This window comes from Gossypium arboreum, chromosome 5 (genome assembly GCF_025698485.1).
Source record: "Gossypium arboreum isolate Shixiya-1 chromosome 5, ASM2569848v2, whole genome shotgun sequence".
NCBI classification, from domain to species: domain Eukaryota; kingdom Viridiplantae; phylum Streptophyta; class Magnoliopsida; order Malvales; family Malvaceae; genus Gossypium; species Gossypium arboreum.
The window spans coordinates 92498847-92516422 of NC_069074.1; the positions used below are offsets into that span (position 1 = coordinate 92498847).

The 17576-nt window shown below is 35.5% G+C and overlaps 1 protein-coding gene and 1 non-coding gene across 6 annotated transcripts; one reads left to right on the forward strand and one right to left on the reverse strand.

Annotated features, from left to right (window-relative positions):
* The first annotated feature begins 9774 nt into the window (after nucleotides 1-9774).
* TRNAN-GUU (transfer RNA asparagine (anticodon GUU)) lies at nucleotides 9775-9848 on the forward strand. The gene has a single exon. It is a non-coding gene; the product is annotated as a tRNA-Asn (tRNA).
* A 567-nt stretch (nucleotides 9849-10415) lies between these two features.
* Nucleotides 10416-12598, reverse strand: LOC108487589 (uncharacterized). 5 transcript variants are annotated; one of them, XM_017791959.2, is made up of 4 exons: nucleotides 11944-12598; nucleotides 11742-11830; nucleotides 11453-11489; nucleotides 10416-11307 (listed from the first exon to the last, which is right to left on the reverse strand). In XM_017791959.2, exons 1-4 carry the CDS (start codon nucleotides 12257-12259, stop codon nucleotides 11261-11263), a joined length of 489 nt encoding a protein of 162 aa, XP_017647448.1. In that variant the 5' UTR covers nucleotides 12260-12598; the 3' UTR covers nucleotides 10416-11260. The 5 variants fall into 5 exon arrangements, with proteins under 5 accessions (XP_017647448.1, XP_052883992.1, XP_017647450.1 ...); XM_053028032.1 differs by having other exon boundaries at nucleotides 10416-11007; nucleotides 11944-12443; XM_017791961.2 differs by having other exon boundaries at nucleotides 10416-11330; nucleotides 11944-12432.
* Nucleotides 12599-17576: the final 4978 nt, after the last annotated feature.

Consider the following 17576-nt stretch of genomic DNA (forward strand, 5'->3'; position numbering starts at 1 on the left):
ATGCTCATGTCGATAGCCATGACGAGAAAAGAGCTTTGTTGTGGACTGGAATAAAGGCTTTGATAATGCCTATGCTGTTTCTTCTGAAGACTCCAAGCTTTGGCACCAAAGGCTTGGGCATGCCAACTTTAAGTCTATGGCTCAGATGGTCAGTAAGGAAATGGTTGAAAACTTCACCAAGACAGTTCAGAATGAAGATGTTTGTGAAGTCTGTCAGATGGGAAAGCAAGTTAGGCTTCCATTTCCTGCAAACACCGCCTGGAGAGCATCAAGCAAGCTGGAACTAGTGCACACTGATGTTTGTGGCCCCATGAGGACTGAATCACTTAGTGGCAACAGGTACTTTATTCTCTTCATTGATGATTTTACCAGATACTGCTGGGTTTATTTTTTGAAGCATAAGTCTGAGGTTGCTCAAGTGTTTATAAAGTTTAAAGCTACAGTGGAAATAGAAACAGGCTGCAAGATAAAGACCATTAGGTCAGATAATGGAACTGAATACACTTCAGCTCAGTTCCAATCTTTGTGCAAAGATGCTGGCATCAAACACCAGCTAACCAATGTCTACACACCCCAGCAAAATGGGGTTAGTGAAAGGAAGAACAGGAGTTTGATGGATATGGCCAGATACTTATTGTTTGAGAAAAATCTACCCAAGACAATGTGGGCTGAAGCTGTCAATACTGCTGTCTACATTCAGAATAGGCTTCCAACCAAAGCACTTGCTCACAAGACACCTTTTGAAGCCTGGTTCGGGTTCAAGCCATCATTGGCTTATATAAAAGTCTTTGGTTGCCTATGTTACAGCCAAGTACCAGCTGTTAAGAGGCACAAGTTGTCCAAAAGGGCTATTCCTGGTATTTTAACCGGGTATAGTATGGTAAAAAAGGGTTATAGGATCCTGGATCCTTTAACCAACAAAATCCAAGTGAGCAGAGATGTAGTGTTTGATGAGAAGGCTTGTTGGAATTGGGACAAGAATGAACCTGAAGCTGTCTCTGAAGAACTTGTGGTTGATCAAACAGAGCCTGAAGAAAATAGTCCTGATATGGACATTGATGACATGCCAGTCAGAGGCACTAGACCTTTGGCTGAAATTTATGAAAGGGCTCAAGTTGCCATAGTGGAGCCATGCAGTTTTGAAGAAGCTGAAGCTGATGAAGCTGAAAACAGGCAATGGTTGATGAAATTGCCATGATTGAGAAGAACCAGACATGGGAATTGGTTCCTAGACCAGCCAAGAGGATGGTTATTGGGGTAAAGTGGGTCTATCGAGCCAAGCAAAATGCTGATGGGAGCTTGAACAAACTAAAGGCCAGGCTTGTAGTCAAAGGATTCAGCCAGAAATATGGTCTGGACTACCTGGAAACATTTGCACCAGTGGCCAGGCTAGACACCATTAGATTACTGATTGCCTTGGCAGCTCAGAAGCAGTGGAAAATCTACCAGCTTGATGTGAAGTCTGCATTTCTTAATAGCTTCCTTGAAGAAGAGATCTACATGATCAGCCACAAGGATTTGTTGTGTCTGGCAAAGAACAAATGGTGTACAGGCTTAAGAAGGCATTATATGGCCTAAAACAGGCTCCCAGAGCCTGGTATGCTCGAATTGACAGCTACTTGGTCAGTTTGGGATTTAACAGAAGTGTTAATGAGCCAACACTATATGTCGAGAAGAATGAAGCTGAAATACAGCTTATTGTATCCCTCTATGTCGATGACCTTTTGGTGACTAGAGGAGATCAAAATATGTTGGCTGAATTCAAAGCCAAAATGATGAACATGTTTGAAATGTCTGACTTGGGGCTAATGACATACTTTTTGGGAATGGAGGTACGCCAAATAGAAGGAAAAATCTTCTTGGGACAGAGAACATTTGCCTTGAAGGTTTTGTCCAAGTTCTCGATGGAGAATTGTAAGCCAACAAGCACTCCTATTGCTGTTGGAATGAAGCTGTCAAGCCAAGGAGATCATGAACCAGTCAATGAGTCTACTTACAGGAGCCTAGTTGGCTGCTTGTTATATTTGACAGCAACTAGGCCAGATATCTTGTTTGCTGTGAGTATGTTATCAAGGTTTATGCATTGCTGTAATGTCCAGCATTTTCAAGCAGTAAAGAGAGTGCTAAGGTACATCAAAGGCACTCTTGACTATGGAGTGTTATTCAACAAAGCTGAAAGCTTGAAATTGAGAGACTATACTGATAGTGACTGGGCTGGTTCAAGTGATGATATGAAAAGCACCTCTGGATATGCTTTTACCCTTGGCTCAACCATGTTTTGTTGGAGCTCAAAGAAACAATCGATTGTGGCTCAATCAACAGCAGAAGCTAAATATGTTGCAGCTGCAAATGCTGTAAATCAAGCCATATGGCTGAGAAAAATTCTAGTTGATCTTAACCTACATCAAAGGGAAGCAACAGAGATCTTTTGTGACAACAAGTCTGCTGTTGCAATTGCAAAGAATCCTGTCTTCCATGGCAGAACGAAGCACTTCAGCATCAAGTTACATGTGATAAGGGAGATGGAACAAGCTCGAGAGGTGGAGCTGATTCATTGCAATTCAAAGGAACAAGTTGCTGATATCTTCACAAAGGCCCTTGGTGTGTTAAGGTTTATAAAACTGAGAAAGCAGCTAGGTGTTACAAGCATGGAAACTAAGGAGGAGTGTTGAAGTTAGTTCCCATGCAGCCTATGCAGATTCAAGCACGTGAAAATTAATGCACTTATGTTATCCGGGTAAAGTATGTGCAAGAATTCATACACACAAGTTACCCGGGTAAAATACATGCAACTGAAGGGGTTGATGCTTCTTTTCTGTCTCAGTTACATTTTGTTACCGTTTAACTATGCTTTTGTAATCTAGTTCATTTTGAACTTAGTTTAGTTTATGTTTGATGTAATTTGATGGTGATAGAGCTGATCACCAGCTTTGTTTATGTTTGCAAGCAAAATCACCTAGTCCCTATGTAACTAGTGGAGTTAGGTAGTGTTTAGGTAAAGGATTTGTTAATCTTTTGACCAGCCAAAATAACTGGTATATGTAATGGCTTTATGCCAATGTTTCAAATGAATGAAATCATCAGATTTTCTTCCATATGCTCCATCTTTCTTTGCCTTCTAAAAACTTCTAAGTTCTGTTCTTCATTCTTAACAGTAGCTAAAAGCTTGAACTCCAAGCATTTTTCCTTCATATTTTATCCAGGTATAATACGTTGCTGCCGGTGCTCTGTTTGAAATTCTTACTTTACCCGGTTAAAGTGTGTCAAAAACCTAACAATTGGTATCAAGAGCTTTCATCTTAGAGGACCTGTTAAATGGCTTCATCAGGCTTTTCTCCTGCTGCACCACCAGTCTTTAATGGTGAAGGGTTCCACATATGGCAGGTTAAGATGAGGACTTACCTGCAGGCCTTCGATCTGTGGGAAGTTGTCAACACAGATGCTGAGCCAGCTCCACTCAGAGCCAACCCAACAGTGGCTCAAATCAGAGAACATGCAGATGAGAGGACCAAAAGGCACAAGGCCATGTCATGCATTCAGAACTTTGCTAAACCCTAAAAATATATAGAAAAGTTAATGTTTATTAACTTTGCTGACGTGACATCCACATGACAGTACATGTGTATGTCACGTCAACAATCAATTAATTTTTAAAAATTAAAATATTTTTAATAATTTTAATAATTTTAAAAATTAATTAATTATTGATGTGGCTTTCATATGATAATCCTCAAAAATTAATTAATTATAGAAAGTTGTGTTACATTAAAATTAGTTTGTGTATATTATATAAATTAGTTTGTTAGACTGGGATTCTAATAAATTTATTTGGGAATGATTATTTTTCCTTAAAGTGGAGTCAATATTACTTGGTTAACTATTTTCTTTTGGCCAACTATAATATTCAAGTCTATTATAAAATTGTAAAGGGACTAAATTTTTAAAAATAAAAGTATAGAAATTAAACTTCAAATATACAAAGAGTGCAAGAAATTTGAGTATATTACAATTATTAAATATTTCCTCTATAATGTAGTTAAAATAAATAAATAATTACCTCAACGCGAAACGTGGATAATAAATATACTTTTTAATGTATATTTTTTGGTATACACTTTTTTTTTTTAGTAAGAGCATATCACTGCCATGTCAGCAATTTTATGATGATGTGGTAGTGCCACGTATTACTATTTCTCTTTTAGCAAACTAGAAAAGTAAAATAGAAAAAAAGATCTCATATCAAAAGAATATAAGACGTAAAGTTTGGTCCAACACTGTTAGCGTCTATTGACTTATACTGCTCTTACTGTTTGTGTCAACCAAAGATAACCCACAAGCGATGTGGGACATCTGCATAATGCAGAATTCTACACAAATAATATGAAAATTTTGCAATATTGACTGCATGCATTTACTCGAGAAAACCGCAATTAGGTGAGAAAATTTCACATTCATGCATTGAAGTTCGAGATACCTTTAGAATTTATTGGCAAAATGGTAATTTTTGAAAAATTTGAGGCATATTTGTGATTCGTAAAAGTAGAGGGCTTGAATCATAAAACTATGAGACATTTACAACGGTACTCTACTTGTGACTTGTGTTGAGGAAAATGAGAAGCATTAGTCCTATGTTGAATCATAAAACTATGTAGAACTTGTATATATATGTGTGTGTAAATCAACTTAATAGCTATTTAATGACTAAAGCTCAAAACCCTGTCTCGTGCGCAATGGGGGTATAGATCTAAATCCATTGAGGTTAGGGCGCACCCGCAAAACATTGGTGACACAAAATGTCTGGACATCGGGCCCAAGAAGAGGATGCTGATATTTTAGCCCAATATAAAAGATATTATACGGAATCTATTTAAAAAGACAAATATCTCAATTTGATTTGATTTTATTCAAATTGATTTTATTCATTGAAATATCTAAAATTCCTCCATATTGAATGTTTATAAAAGCCTAAAGAATTCTTCAAAATTTTTTACACACAACGAATTTATTTCACTCTCAAGAATTCTTTTATTTTTCCCTCAAAAATTTTCAAATGTTTCAGTGATAGAAGAAGGCAATGTTTGTTCGTTGATCACTACATAGGTACTATTGCTGCGATTATTTTGTTGTTCTATCCTGAGAGACAGATGACCTGCGTTTCTCCAAGTGCCATAGGAGCGACCGAATCGGTCTTTAAGGAAACTATAAAAACATGCCTCAACATCTAATAAAACTTGATTCCCTTATTCGATTGTTGGTTTTTCAAAAACTTGTTTATTTAATTATTTTCAGATTTAATGCTTTAAATTAATATAAATATTTATTTAATTTGTTTTATTTAGATCTAGTGTTTTTGCATAAATATAAATATTTGTTTATATTATTTGTTTAGATCTTATATTTAACATTTATATTTGTTCGTCAACATGTTTTGTCCAATAAAATTATCTTTATGGTAGATCCACTTTTTGAATTATATTAACACTGCAAATTATTCTGATGAGTCTTACTGAAAATTGTTCTTTTGATGAAATTGTGGGTCAATGTTATTTCGTAATTTCTCTTTTTAACCCATAATATATATATATATATATATATATATATATATATATATCTGCAATGCTATTGTATATATTATTGTTACTCAAATATGTTGATAGATATATAGGTTTAATTTGGGACAAAATTATGAACATATAAATGCAGGTAAAAAAAAACATTTAAATTTTAAGTTCCATATGACACTAAAATGGTTAGAAATTGGGTGTGTTTAAGTGTCCTCAACCACAAACATTCCGCTTGGTCTTGTTTCCGTGGAATTTCAAATTATGGAAAATTTTCAGTATTGACTATACTGGGCATTTTACAAGGAAACTCCCTTTTTTTTCTAAAATTACGGATTAGGCCGTTTTCTCCGGATTAGGCCGGATTAGGCCGTTTTACCGGATTACTTTTTAATTATTTACCGGATTAGGCCGTTTTCTCCGAAATCGCATCCACGTCAGCGACTTTATTGTCCACGTCAGCAAAACGCTCCCCCAGGGAAGCGTTTTTGCCCGTTCAACTGTCAAAAATTTGACCGTGATACTTCCAACGGTCAGGAAAAAAAAACTATAAAATGGCCCCCCTAATTCATTTTTTCACACAAACCACTTTCAAATTCTCTAATTCTCTCAAAATTTCAATCCCCTCCTTTATTTTTCACACAATTCTTTGTTTAATCTCGATTTTCTTTCAATATTCCCTTAAAAAATCTATCAATTTTTAGTGAACATTTCTTAAAATTCCATCAAAATTTTACCAAATTTCTCTGTTTAAAATTTTTTTGAATTTAATATTTTTAAATTAAAAAATTACCATCATGCTAGCAATGGCCAGAGAACTAATTCGTCTTGATAATAAGCACATCTCCGTTGAGCAAATGAATCGCATTGAATCGACATTATGCATGTGGGCTGGAGGCGAGTACGCCTTGAATCGCACATTTTCTTCTTCATCATCTGAACCCCCTTCGACATCTTCAGGTATGGTTGGAACAGTCTCTGGTTCAGAAAATAATGCAATTTCTGCACCATCGAGGCCAGCCTCTCGAGGTGGATCCGCATCGGACTCATCATCTGACCGATCATCAAGTGCAACATACGAGGTCCCCTCACCGGTAGACGTCGTGGGGAGTACATCATCCCTCCTTGTGGACGTTTCACAACGTCTCCAATCAGATGTGGATTGCCAACCACTTGAAGTTGATGTCATTCCCCAGTACGTATTTCCAGCATCAAACATCGACCCACTAAGGTGCATGTCCCATCCACTAACGGAGTGTCATGTAGGAGTCGGGTGTTCCATGCTGCTACCAAATACGGGCGCTTCCGTGTTTTGCCACCCACTAACGGAGTGCCGGGCAGGGGTCATGTATTCCTCTCCACCAGTAGTAAATGTTGAAGTTCCAAATGCATCATTTGGCAATGAAAATTGTACATATAACTCAAGATAGGGTGATCCACTATCGAGATGAGTCTACACCATTGCCTCTAAGCTCCGATCACCTTTGATGTCGAATGATTCGTATGTCACCGGATCAACAGAAGCACAAAATCGATACTTAATACACAAAACTTTCATTGGCGTCGTTCCAAAGATTTTGTGCCTAATTCTTTTACGAAGTTCTGTCAAATCTATGTTCTGGTTAAAAACCAGTCTTGCTGTGTACTCCGATAAAAAAACAACACTGTTCTCGGTGTTACAGACCTCACCATCATAGTAAATAACAATACTAATACATTCACTAATCTTAGATTTCTATTCTTGTTTATCTCTCAATTTTTTTTTTACTGTAAGTTATGCAACCTGAGAATAAAATTTGGCTCATTTATAGCCTCAGTTTTTCTACGAACTACTGTAGCAAAAGCCCGTCCACGTGGGAGTTTTTTTCCGAAATTTTGCCGTGATGCATCCTCGCTTGAAGCGTTTTGACACTATTTATTCGAAACGTCTACTCGTAATTATTTTTCACGAACTCATCAGTAGTAAAAGCGCCTCCCGTGGGAGCTTTTTTCCAAATTTTCTTGTGATTGCATCCCGCTTGAAGCGTTTTGACACTATTTGTTCGAAATGTCTACTCGTAATTATTTTTCTACGAACCATCAGAGCAAAAGCACGTCCACGTGGGAGCTTTTTTCCGAAATTTTGCTGACAGTGCATCCTGCTTGAAGCGTTTTTGACACTATTTGTTCAGAAACGTCTACTCAGAATTATTTTTCTACGAACTATTGTAGCAAAAGCGCGTCCACGTGGGAGCTTTTTTCCAAAATTTTGCTGACAGTGCATCCTGCTTGAAGCATTTTTGACACTATTTGTTCAGAAACGTCTACTCAATTAACCTAAACTAACCCTAAGTTAATCAATTAACGCTCATTTAATCAAATGATTAATCGAAACGCTGAAGTAATCGAATTATTTTTCTAATATTAAAATAGTATGTGTAAATCATTATGTATCAATTAACCCTAAATTAATCAATTAACGCTCATTTAATCGAATAACCCTAATTTAATTAACTAACCATAAACCCAAAACTCTAATTTAGCATTTAGTATTTAAAATTAATAGTTAATTTTATGAATTAACCTTAAAATCCTAAACCACTAACCATAAACCCTAAAATACTAACCCTAAACCCTAAACCACTAACCATAAACCCTAAAACAACTAATTGAAAAAAGGGGCAAAAACGCTCCCCGGGGAAGCGTTTTACTGACGTGGACAATAAGTCGCGCTGACGTGGACGCGATTTCAGGAAAAATGGCCTAATCCGGTAAATAATTAAAAAGTCGGCCTATTTCCATAATTTTAGAAAAAAAAAGGGATTTTCCTTGTAAAATGCTCGACTATACTTTTACTCCACAAAAAATGGTGATTAGGTGAGAAAGACTATGACTATCAATTGTCTATTCACTCCACACTTGCTGTTGCTTCCTCCTATCACTCTCACCCAAACTTAACTTACAAGCAATGTGGAAGTTTCGGACATTTGTGGGACAATGTACAATAATTCCACACCATTTACAGTATTGACTACGTTTACTTGAGGGAAAAGAAAGACATGAAAGCTGGAAATTTTAACTAGTTTGTACGGTCAATGAAGCTAACTAAAAGCCATTTAGGATATCAATTCCTGTAATTGGATTAATCTCATGGTTGCTGCAATGTTTTGACAGTGTAATCGAATGATAAATATGTTACTCTGCAATACTATTGTAAATATTACTCTTAAATTTGTTGATAGATATATAGGTTTGGCACGAAATTAAGAATACGCAAAGGCTTAAACCATACGTTATATTCATGAATTCTCATCATCACATGTTTATAAATGGAACTCAAACTTGAATAATTGAATCTTCTGTAATTCAAAATGTCTTTGTTGGACTACTCATTGAGTTGTTATCTGCAGGTTTAAGTATATGCTTGTAGTTCCCAACTGATTATGGTAAGGCATTGGAGGTCAATAGATAATGAAATTCAATCCTACTTTATTCATATGTGGGTTTGCTTTGTTTAGTGTTTACTACCATTTTATAGCTAACAACAATCTGCAGTGTGTTCCAATTCACTGTTTAATTTCTCATGCTTTCTTTTTCTTTTCCCCATCTTTTATGAGACATTTATGGTGAGCATTAGCAGAGATTATGAGACCAAAAAAAAAAAAATTTACTTTATTTAATTGGTTATAAGCCTAAGATTAACAATTATGAGATAACTATTGCAATTCTTTTCCTTAGGTATCGTGATGTAGTCATATCACATCTCAATTGGATATGTATATTTATAGACTTTCACAGTTTTGGTTTGTACATTAATAATGATACCATGATAGTCATTTCTTCGCTTTTTTTATTTATTTATAGCTAGTCCCAATTTTGGGCGTGACACAATTACTTAGAAACTAAATCTATTTTTGTAAGTAAAAAATAGTTTGATTCATTCTTCACATAATTAATGTTTCTGTTGTGGAAATATTGTATTTTGTGGAAGGATTGTTTATCTATTTTTTGTAACTACTAAATTTGTTATCTTCATTTCTTGCTAACCTATTTTGTTTTTTACATTACTAAGTTTCAGTAATTAATTGATGTTGTTTTTGCCAAACTTTGAGAAGTGTTAGTTCATCTTTAATTAAGAGATTATGAATAATCTCTTAATGAAAATGAGACCCTAACACCATATTTCCCCAAAACTATATTCTGTACAGATAAAAGTAGCAAAACTTCTTTCAAAGCTGGAATAGCTCAGTTGGCTAGAGCGTGTGGCTGTTAACCACAAGGTCGGAGGTTCAAGCCCTCCTTCTAGCGTCTTCCTTTTTGGTTAAATTTCATCTTTGGTCCCTTTAAATTCCTTTTTGCTTTAATTTGATTGCTTTCTAGCGTTGCAAATTACACAACAGTCTTCAAATGTCTTATTAAATTCTCACTTTTATGAGTGCTCCAATAAAATTCCTCTTAGTTTATATTTGAATTTCAAACTTAATAAAATTAAATTTCTTAAATTATTGATATATGTTTAGACATTATTACTGCCTTCTTTCTCAAATCTTAAAGTTTCTAATATAAAATGGTTAAAATTCAATTAAGCTTGAAATTAGGGACATGGGATCCACCAATTGTACCTCAATTCACATCAACTTTGTTACCGATACCTTTACTCTAGAAATAGAGGGAAAAAAGAGACATGCATGCTTGAAATTCCAACTTTTTCTGCACCATCAACATCTTGATTTCCATGTTAGCTATAAACTTAAACTGTTAATTCATTAGATTGTCAAATATTTCATGAACATGCCATCACTGGGAATACACCATGCACAATGCTAAAGATAAAAACATATGGTTAAATTGGTCAAGGCAAAACATTAGACACACTTGTAAAAAAAATTATGAAAATACAACAGAGATCACTCAAGACATTTTGTTCTCCTTTAGTGAGCAGTTGCAAAGATTATTGAGACTAAATTGAAAGCCATGAAAGAAGACATAAACAACACCGCCATACAAAATGTTACACTCAAACAAACCATTACAGATAGTACGAAATGCAATGAAAGACAGAGGAATTGGTACAATAATAAAGACAGAGACATACCAATGCAACCCTTCACCATAGGCAAAACGGTCTACAAAACAAGAAATTATGAAAATACAACACTAATTCTTCAACATCATTTGCAGTAATTAGATCCATCTTCGTCTATTGATGCGATTTCCTTTCTTTGACTTTCTTCTTCGCCTCTTCTTATGTTGGTTTTCAACCAAATTCACCAACCATTTCGGCTTACCAGTTTGGAAAACAACATATCCCATGGACATTCCGAACACTACTCCGCATCCATAACCTATCAACACTACTTTCCAGCCAAAAGCAATATTTGATTTTGAGCCGTCTTTTTCAAGCACATTTGGAGGTGCTGGCTCAATGATGTTGCAACCTTTCGAGATTGGAAACCCACATAGTCCCCTATTTCCTTCATATGAATCAGTTCCAAATGAGTTGAATTGTTTGCCTTGAGGAATCTGACCATGGAGTTGATTTTCAGAAACATTTAAGGACGAAAGAAATGGCAAATCTGCCAATCTATTTGGAATCGTCCCAGACAACCTGACTAATTTGCCAATCTAATGTACAATGACTAATTTGGAATCTGCCAATCTAATGTACAATGACTAATTTGCTCATTTTTTGGTAGAGGGGATAAAATGCAATCTGACACCTAGTGCAGGGGCCTCCATGGTATTTTTACCGGAATATCTCCAGGCACTAGACAATGCAAACCAAATGCCCTGTTATGCAAATATTGTGCTAGTAATTAAGTTGACATACAGAACAAAGACTTTAGAGACAATTGTAACCATGAACAAACAAAGAAGCAATAAGAGATAGAGAAACACAATAAGGTCATCACCTGTCATTGCAGCAGAGTAAAGCAAGCCTCCATATTTCTGAAAAATATATGAAAAAAAAAAAAAGGATCATTACTTTCATATCTAATTTCTTCATAGTATTAGGACAAACTAAACAATGGATATATCACATTATTAAGACTTAGCTAAGGTACCGCAGATTACATTCAAATGATCAATCATAAAGGATGAACTAGGAGGCCCAATGATCAATCAAAATTACACCTAAACAACTAAAATAAATAGACAAAATCCTTTAAAAAATCAATTTCTAAACAAAATCAAACTCACATCATTAGCAGAAGCATCTTCACTAGGAGTATAACTCGCCGCAGCCCGCAATGCCTTTGCTTTATGATCTACTTCCTCACATGAACACTCTGCAAATCATATTAAATTCTTTTTTTTAAAAAAAAAACCACTTTTAATCATATAAAAAAAACCAAAAATCACAAATGATCCGATCTTTTTAAAAGGGGAAAAAGAAACTTACTATAAGAGAGATAACCAGCATAGCCAGTAGTTCCAGTAACAGCTGCAATGAGTCCGTACTTAACAAAGCTCCAAATTTTCCCTCCCGAAACCTGTGGGGCAACTTCCGGCGCCGGAGGAGGAGGTGTCGACCGATCAGAGAGAATGGATTTTGAAGAAATTATTGTTCCTTTAGAAGGATCCGAAGAAGAAGAAACCACTCCTGAACATAAACCCCTTTGAGAAATAATCTTTGAACTGAAATTATTTGAAATTGTTCGAGATCTAAGAACAATGGAAGACATTTTTATTAGAGTTTTTGAAACACTACTCCGCATCCATAACCTATCGACACCACTTTCCAACCTAAAGTGATGTTTGATTCTAAACCATCTTTTTCAAGCACATTTGGACAAAAACAAATTATTTTATTTAATCGGTTATAAATTCCTTAGTCATTGTGATGTAATCATATCACATCTCACTTAGAATTAGATATGTATATTTTTAGACTTTCACAGATTTAATTTATGCATTCATAATGATATCATGATCGTCATTTCTCTATTTTTTTTTTTTATTATCCCTAGTCCCAAATTTGGGGATGACACAATGACTTAGAAACTAAATCTATTTTTTAAGCAAAAAATAGTTTGATTCATTCTTCACATAATTGATGTTTTTGTTGTGGAAGTATTGTATTTTTAGTAATCTATCAAGTATATTCAGTGTTTTATACAACAGATTTGGATTTTATTATTGTATTTTGTGGAAGGATCGTTTATTTATTTTTTGTAACTACTAAGTTTTTTTATCTTCATTTCTTGCTAACCTATTTTATTTTTTGCATTACTAAATTTCAGTAATTAATTGATGTTGTTTTTGCCAAACTTTGAGAGGTGTTGGTTCATCTTTAATTAAGAGTATGAATAATCTCTAAATGAAAATGAGCCCCTAACACCATATTTCCCCAAAAATGTATTATGTACACATAACAATAACAAAATTTTTCTCGAAGCTGGAGCGTGTGGCTGTTAACCACAAGGTCGGAGGTTCAAGCCCTCTTTCTACTGTCTTACTTTTTTTGGTAAAATTTCATCTTTGGCCACTTTAAATTCCTTTTTGCTTTAATTTGATTGCTTTCTAGCTTTGTAAATTACACAACACTCTTCAAACGTCTTATTAAATTCTCGCTTTTAGGAGTGCTATGTTACTCCAATAAAATTCTTCTTAGTTTATATTTGAATTTCAAACTTAATAAAATTAAATTTCTTAAATTATTGATATATTTTTTGTTGGGTATGGGTCCCACTATGTGGAGAACCCATAATTTCTGCTGTCTCTTTTTGGATTTGTCAAAAGCCATTTGTTTTTGCTTTTACGTGGATGTGGGCAGCATTTCTTCAGAGAGCCAAAATCTCAATTTCAAACAGAGAGAAAGAGAGAAGAGAAAAAATCAGTTTTTCAAGTTTGGTGCAGTAGTGATCAACTCTTCGATCAAAGGTCCATCCGTGGTTCGATTGAGCTGATTTTTGGGCAGCAACTAGGCGATAAGGTGTTCTTGACTTTTTACGGTCGGATTTTTCATCCGAGTCTTGTAGCGTCGGAAATAACCGTTTTTCAGCAGCTGCATTTTTGGTGATGTCCTCTCATTTTTCTCTCTTTTGCTAAAGATTACATATTGTTGGCTAGGGGTGTGCAAAATTCGGGTAAAACTGAAAAATTTTGATTAATAGACTGAATTCGGTTAATCGATCAGTTAACCGAATTAATTCGGTAGGGGGTCGATTAATAATTTTTTGACTTTTCGGTTAACGGTTAATTCGGTTCGAAACCGATCGGTTAACCGAATATTTTTGGTTAACCGAAAATATTAATAAATAAATTTATAATATATAAATAATCCACTCTTTATTCAAACTCAATTCAACATAAACTCAAATATCCAATCTAATATATATTAACCCAAGTACCCAACCCAACCTAATCATAAAAATTACAAAATATGTAACAAATAAAGATAAAAATCTAAAAATAAAAATAAAAATATAAAAATATAATTTTATACAAATAATTCGATTAATTCGGGTAATTCGGGTAATTCGATTAATTCGATTAATTTGGTTAATTCGGTTAATTTTATACTTATTTTAACCAAAAATAAAAATATATATTTTTCGGTTAATTCGGTTAACCGACCGAATTAACCGAAAAAATTTCGGTTCGGTTAATTTTTTTGAAAAAATTTTGGTTCGGTTAACGGTTAAAAATTTTAAAGGGTCGGTTAATTCGGTTAATGTTATTTCGGGTTGGTTAATTGATTGAACACCCTTATTGTTGGCCTTGTTGAAGCTGAATGCTTGTTGTAGGCTTGATATTGTGATTTTGTAGCTGAACATTTGATGATAGTGGAGCTTTTGATCACACTCTAAAGTCTCGTGGTTTTTACCCTTGATTGAGAAGGGTTTTCCACGTAAAAATACCGATGTCTCTACTTATTTTTATTGTGGTTGCATTAGTTGATTTGTGGTTGATTAAGGCTGCTAGAGAACATATTTTGTGCTATTGTGCTTGCTATAATTTTTGACAGGAGTTATAGGGAGAGAAAGAACACCGATTGTGCTTCGCTTTGTTTCGATTGTTCGGTTTCTTCCCAACAAACTGGTATCGGAGCTTGGTTTTGTGTCAGATAATTATGGAAATTAATACGAGCAAGATGATTATGTTGAATGGCACAAATTATCAACTTTGGCGGAATAAAATGAAGGATTTGTTATTTGTGAAGGCTTTGCATCTTCCTGTCTTTACTACTCAAAAACCCGATTCGAAAAGTGATGAAGAATAGGAATTTAAGCATCAACAAGTATGTGGCTTTATTCGGCAATTTGTTGAAAAAAATGTTTACAACCACATTGATTAGGAGACACATGCTCGAACATTGTGAGAGAAGCTTAAAGCTTGTATGCTTCGAGGTCAGGCAATAACAAGTTGTTTTTGCTAAAGAAAATGATGGCATTAAAATACAAAGAAGGAATGTCTATAGCTGACCACGTTAGTGAATTTCAGAGTGTGATGAATTAGTTGCTTGGTATGGGTGTCAAATTTGATGACGAGATTTTAGGGCTTTGGTTGCTTGCTACTTTACAGACTCTTGGGAGACCTTTCGAGACCCGCTCATTAATTTTGACCCACAGGGTATTATTACTTTGGATTTGGCTAAGAGTGGTGTGTTGAATGAAGATGTTAGAAGAAGATCTCAGGGTTCTATATCACAGTCCGAGGTGTTGGTTATCGAGAACAAGGGGAAGAATAGAGATAAAAATGGAAAGGGTAGAGATAAAGCCGAAGCAAGTCAAGATCGAGATACAAGAATTTTGAGTGCCATCATTGTGGTAAAAAAGGTCATATCAAGAAATATTGCTTCAAGTGGAAGAAAGAGAACAAAAGTTGTGGTGATAAACACAATCGGAATGATGATGAAAAATCCGAGCGTGTTGCTACGGTTACTCGTGAAAATCTGTTAGTTATTTGTGATGAAAATTTGGTCAACCTAGCATTTGACGAGACTAGTTGGGTGATTGATACTGGTGCATCACTTCATGTCACGTCGAGGAAGGAATTATTCACATCTTATACTCCTGGTTATTTTGGGGTATTGAAAATGGGTAATGACGGTTTGGTTTCGGTTATTGGTATGGGAGATGTTAGCCTGGTGAGTAACAATGGAACAAAGTTAACTCTCAAGGATGTCGGACATACACGGATATCCGTTTGAATTTGATTCTGCGGGAAAGATTGATGATGAGGATTACGTAACACCTTGGTGAAGGCGGTGGAAGGCGACTAAAGGCTCCTTGGTTGTGGCTCGAGAAAAAGAGCTCAAATTTGTACTTGATGCAAGCTTTGACTTCTCGAGGCGTGAATGTGACGATGAATGCGGCTCAAGCGAGTTGTGACATAAGCGACTTCGATCACATGAGTGAGAAGGGTTTAAGCTTGTTTAGCGAAGAAGAATCAACTTTCGGGTTTGAAGAATACTACTTTGAAGAATTGTGCTCATTGTCTAGCGAGGAAAAGCAGAGAAGAGTTTCATTTAGAAGCCATCCTCCTCATAAAAATCGAGTTGCTAGAGTTGGTCCATTCGGATGTTTGTGGTCAGATAAAGTAAGATCACATGGTGGTGCACTTTATTTTGTGACTTTCATTTATATTTGTTCAAGAAAGCTATGGGTTTACGTTGAAGTCTAAAATCAAGTCTATGAGGTGTTTAAACAATTTCAAGCATCGATCGAAGGAAGCAGGGAAAAAGTTAAAGTGCATTCGATAATGGTGGCGAGTGCACAGGGTCGTTTCATGAGTATTGTCTGCGACAGGGAATCAGACATCAGAGAACACCACCAAAAACTTCACAGTTAAATAGGTTAGTTGAAAGAATGAACCGAACATTGATTGAGAGAGTTAGATTTTTGTTGTCAGATGCAAAGTTGCCAATATCGTTTTAGGCTGAAGCTTTGAATACAATGACACATGTGATAAATCTGTCTCCTAGTGTTCCTATGAAAGGTGATGTGCCAGATAGAGTTTGGTTTGGTAAAGACGTGTCATATGATCACCTACGTGTGTTCAATTGTAAAACATTTGTTCATGTTCCAAAGGATAAAAGATCCAAGTTGGATGTCAAGGCTCGACAATGCATTTTTATTGGTTATGGTCTAGATGGTGAGTTTGGTTATAGACTCTATGATCCAGTTCAGAAGAAACTCGTAAGAAGCAGAGATGTTGTCTTCATTGAGGATCAAACCATTGATGACATTGATAAGACAGAGAAAGTGGATTCACAATATAGCGGTGAGTTGATCGATATGAATCTGGTTCCCCCAGATTCTTCACCAGATCCTATCTAGGATAATGTACATGGTGATGTTAGTGATGACCATCAGAATATAGGTGACTTTGATACTCCCATAGATGATGTTGTGAATGATCAACAACAACAACCTATAGTTCCACCAGCAGTTTCACTTCGAAGATCTTCCAGAGATCGACGATCTTCTGTCAAGTATTCTTCTGATGAATATGTTCTTTTGAGTGACGGGGGAGAACCTGAATGTTATGAAGAGGCTATGGAGAGTGAATGCAAAGATTAGTGGGTTGAAGCGATGAAAGACGAACTTCAATCCTTGCATGAGAACCATACCTTTGAATTGGTGAAACTACCTAAGGTAAAAGAGCTTTGAAGAATCGATGGGTTTACAGGTTCAAGCAAGAAGAGAAGTCTTCATCTCCACGATACAAGGCTAGATTGGTCGTCAAGGGTTATAGCCAGAAAAAGGGGGTTGATTTTGAAGAAATATTTTCTCCGATTGTGAAGATGTCCTCTATCAGAACTATACTGAGTTTGGCAGCTTATTATGACTTAGAGGTTGAACAAATGGATGTGAAAACTGCTTTTCTTCATGGTGACTTTGAAGAAGAGCTTTACATGGAGCAGCTATAGAGTTTTGTTGCACAAGGGAAAAAGGACTATGTGTGCAGATTGAAGAAGAGCTTGTATTGTTTGAAGTAAGCTCCAAGGCAATGGTACAAGAAGTTTGAGTCTGTTATGGGAGAGCAAGGCTACAAGAAGACTACTTATGATCATTGTGTATTTGTTAA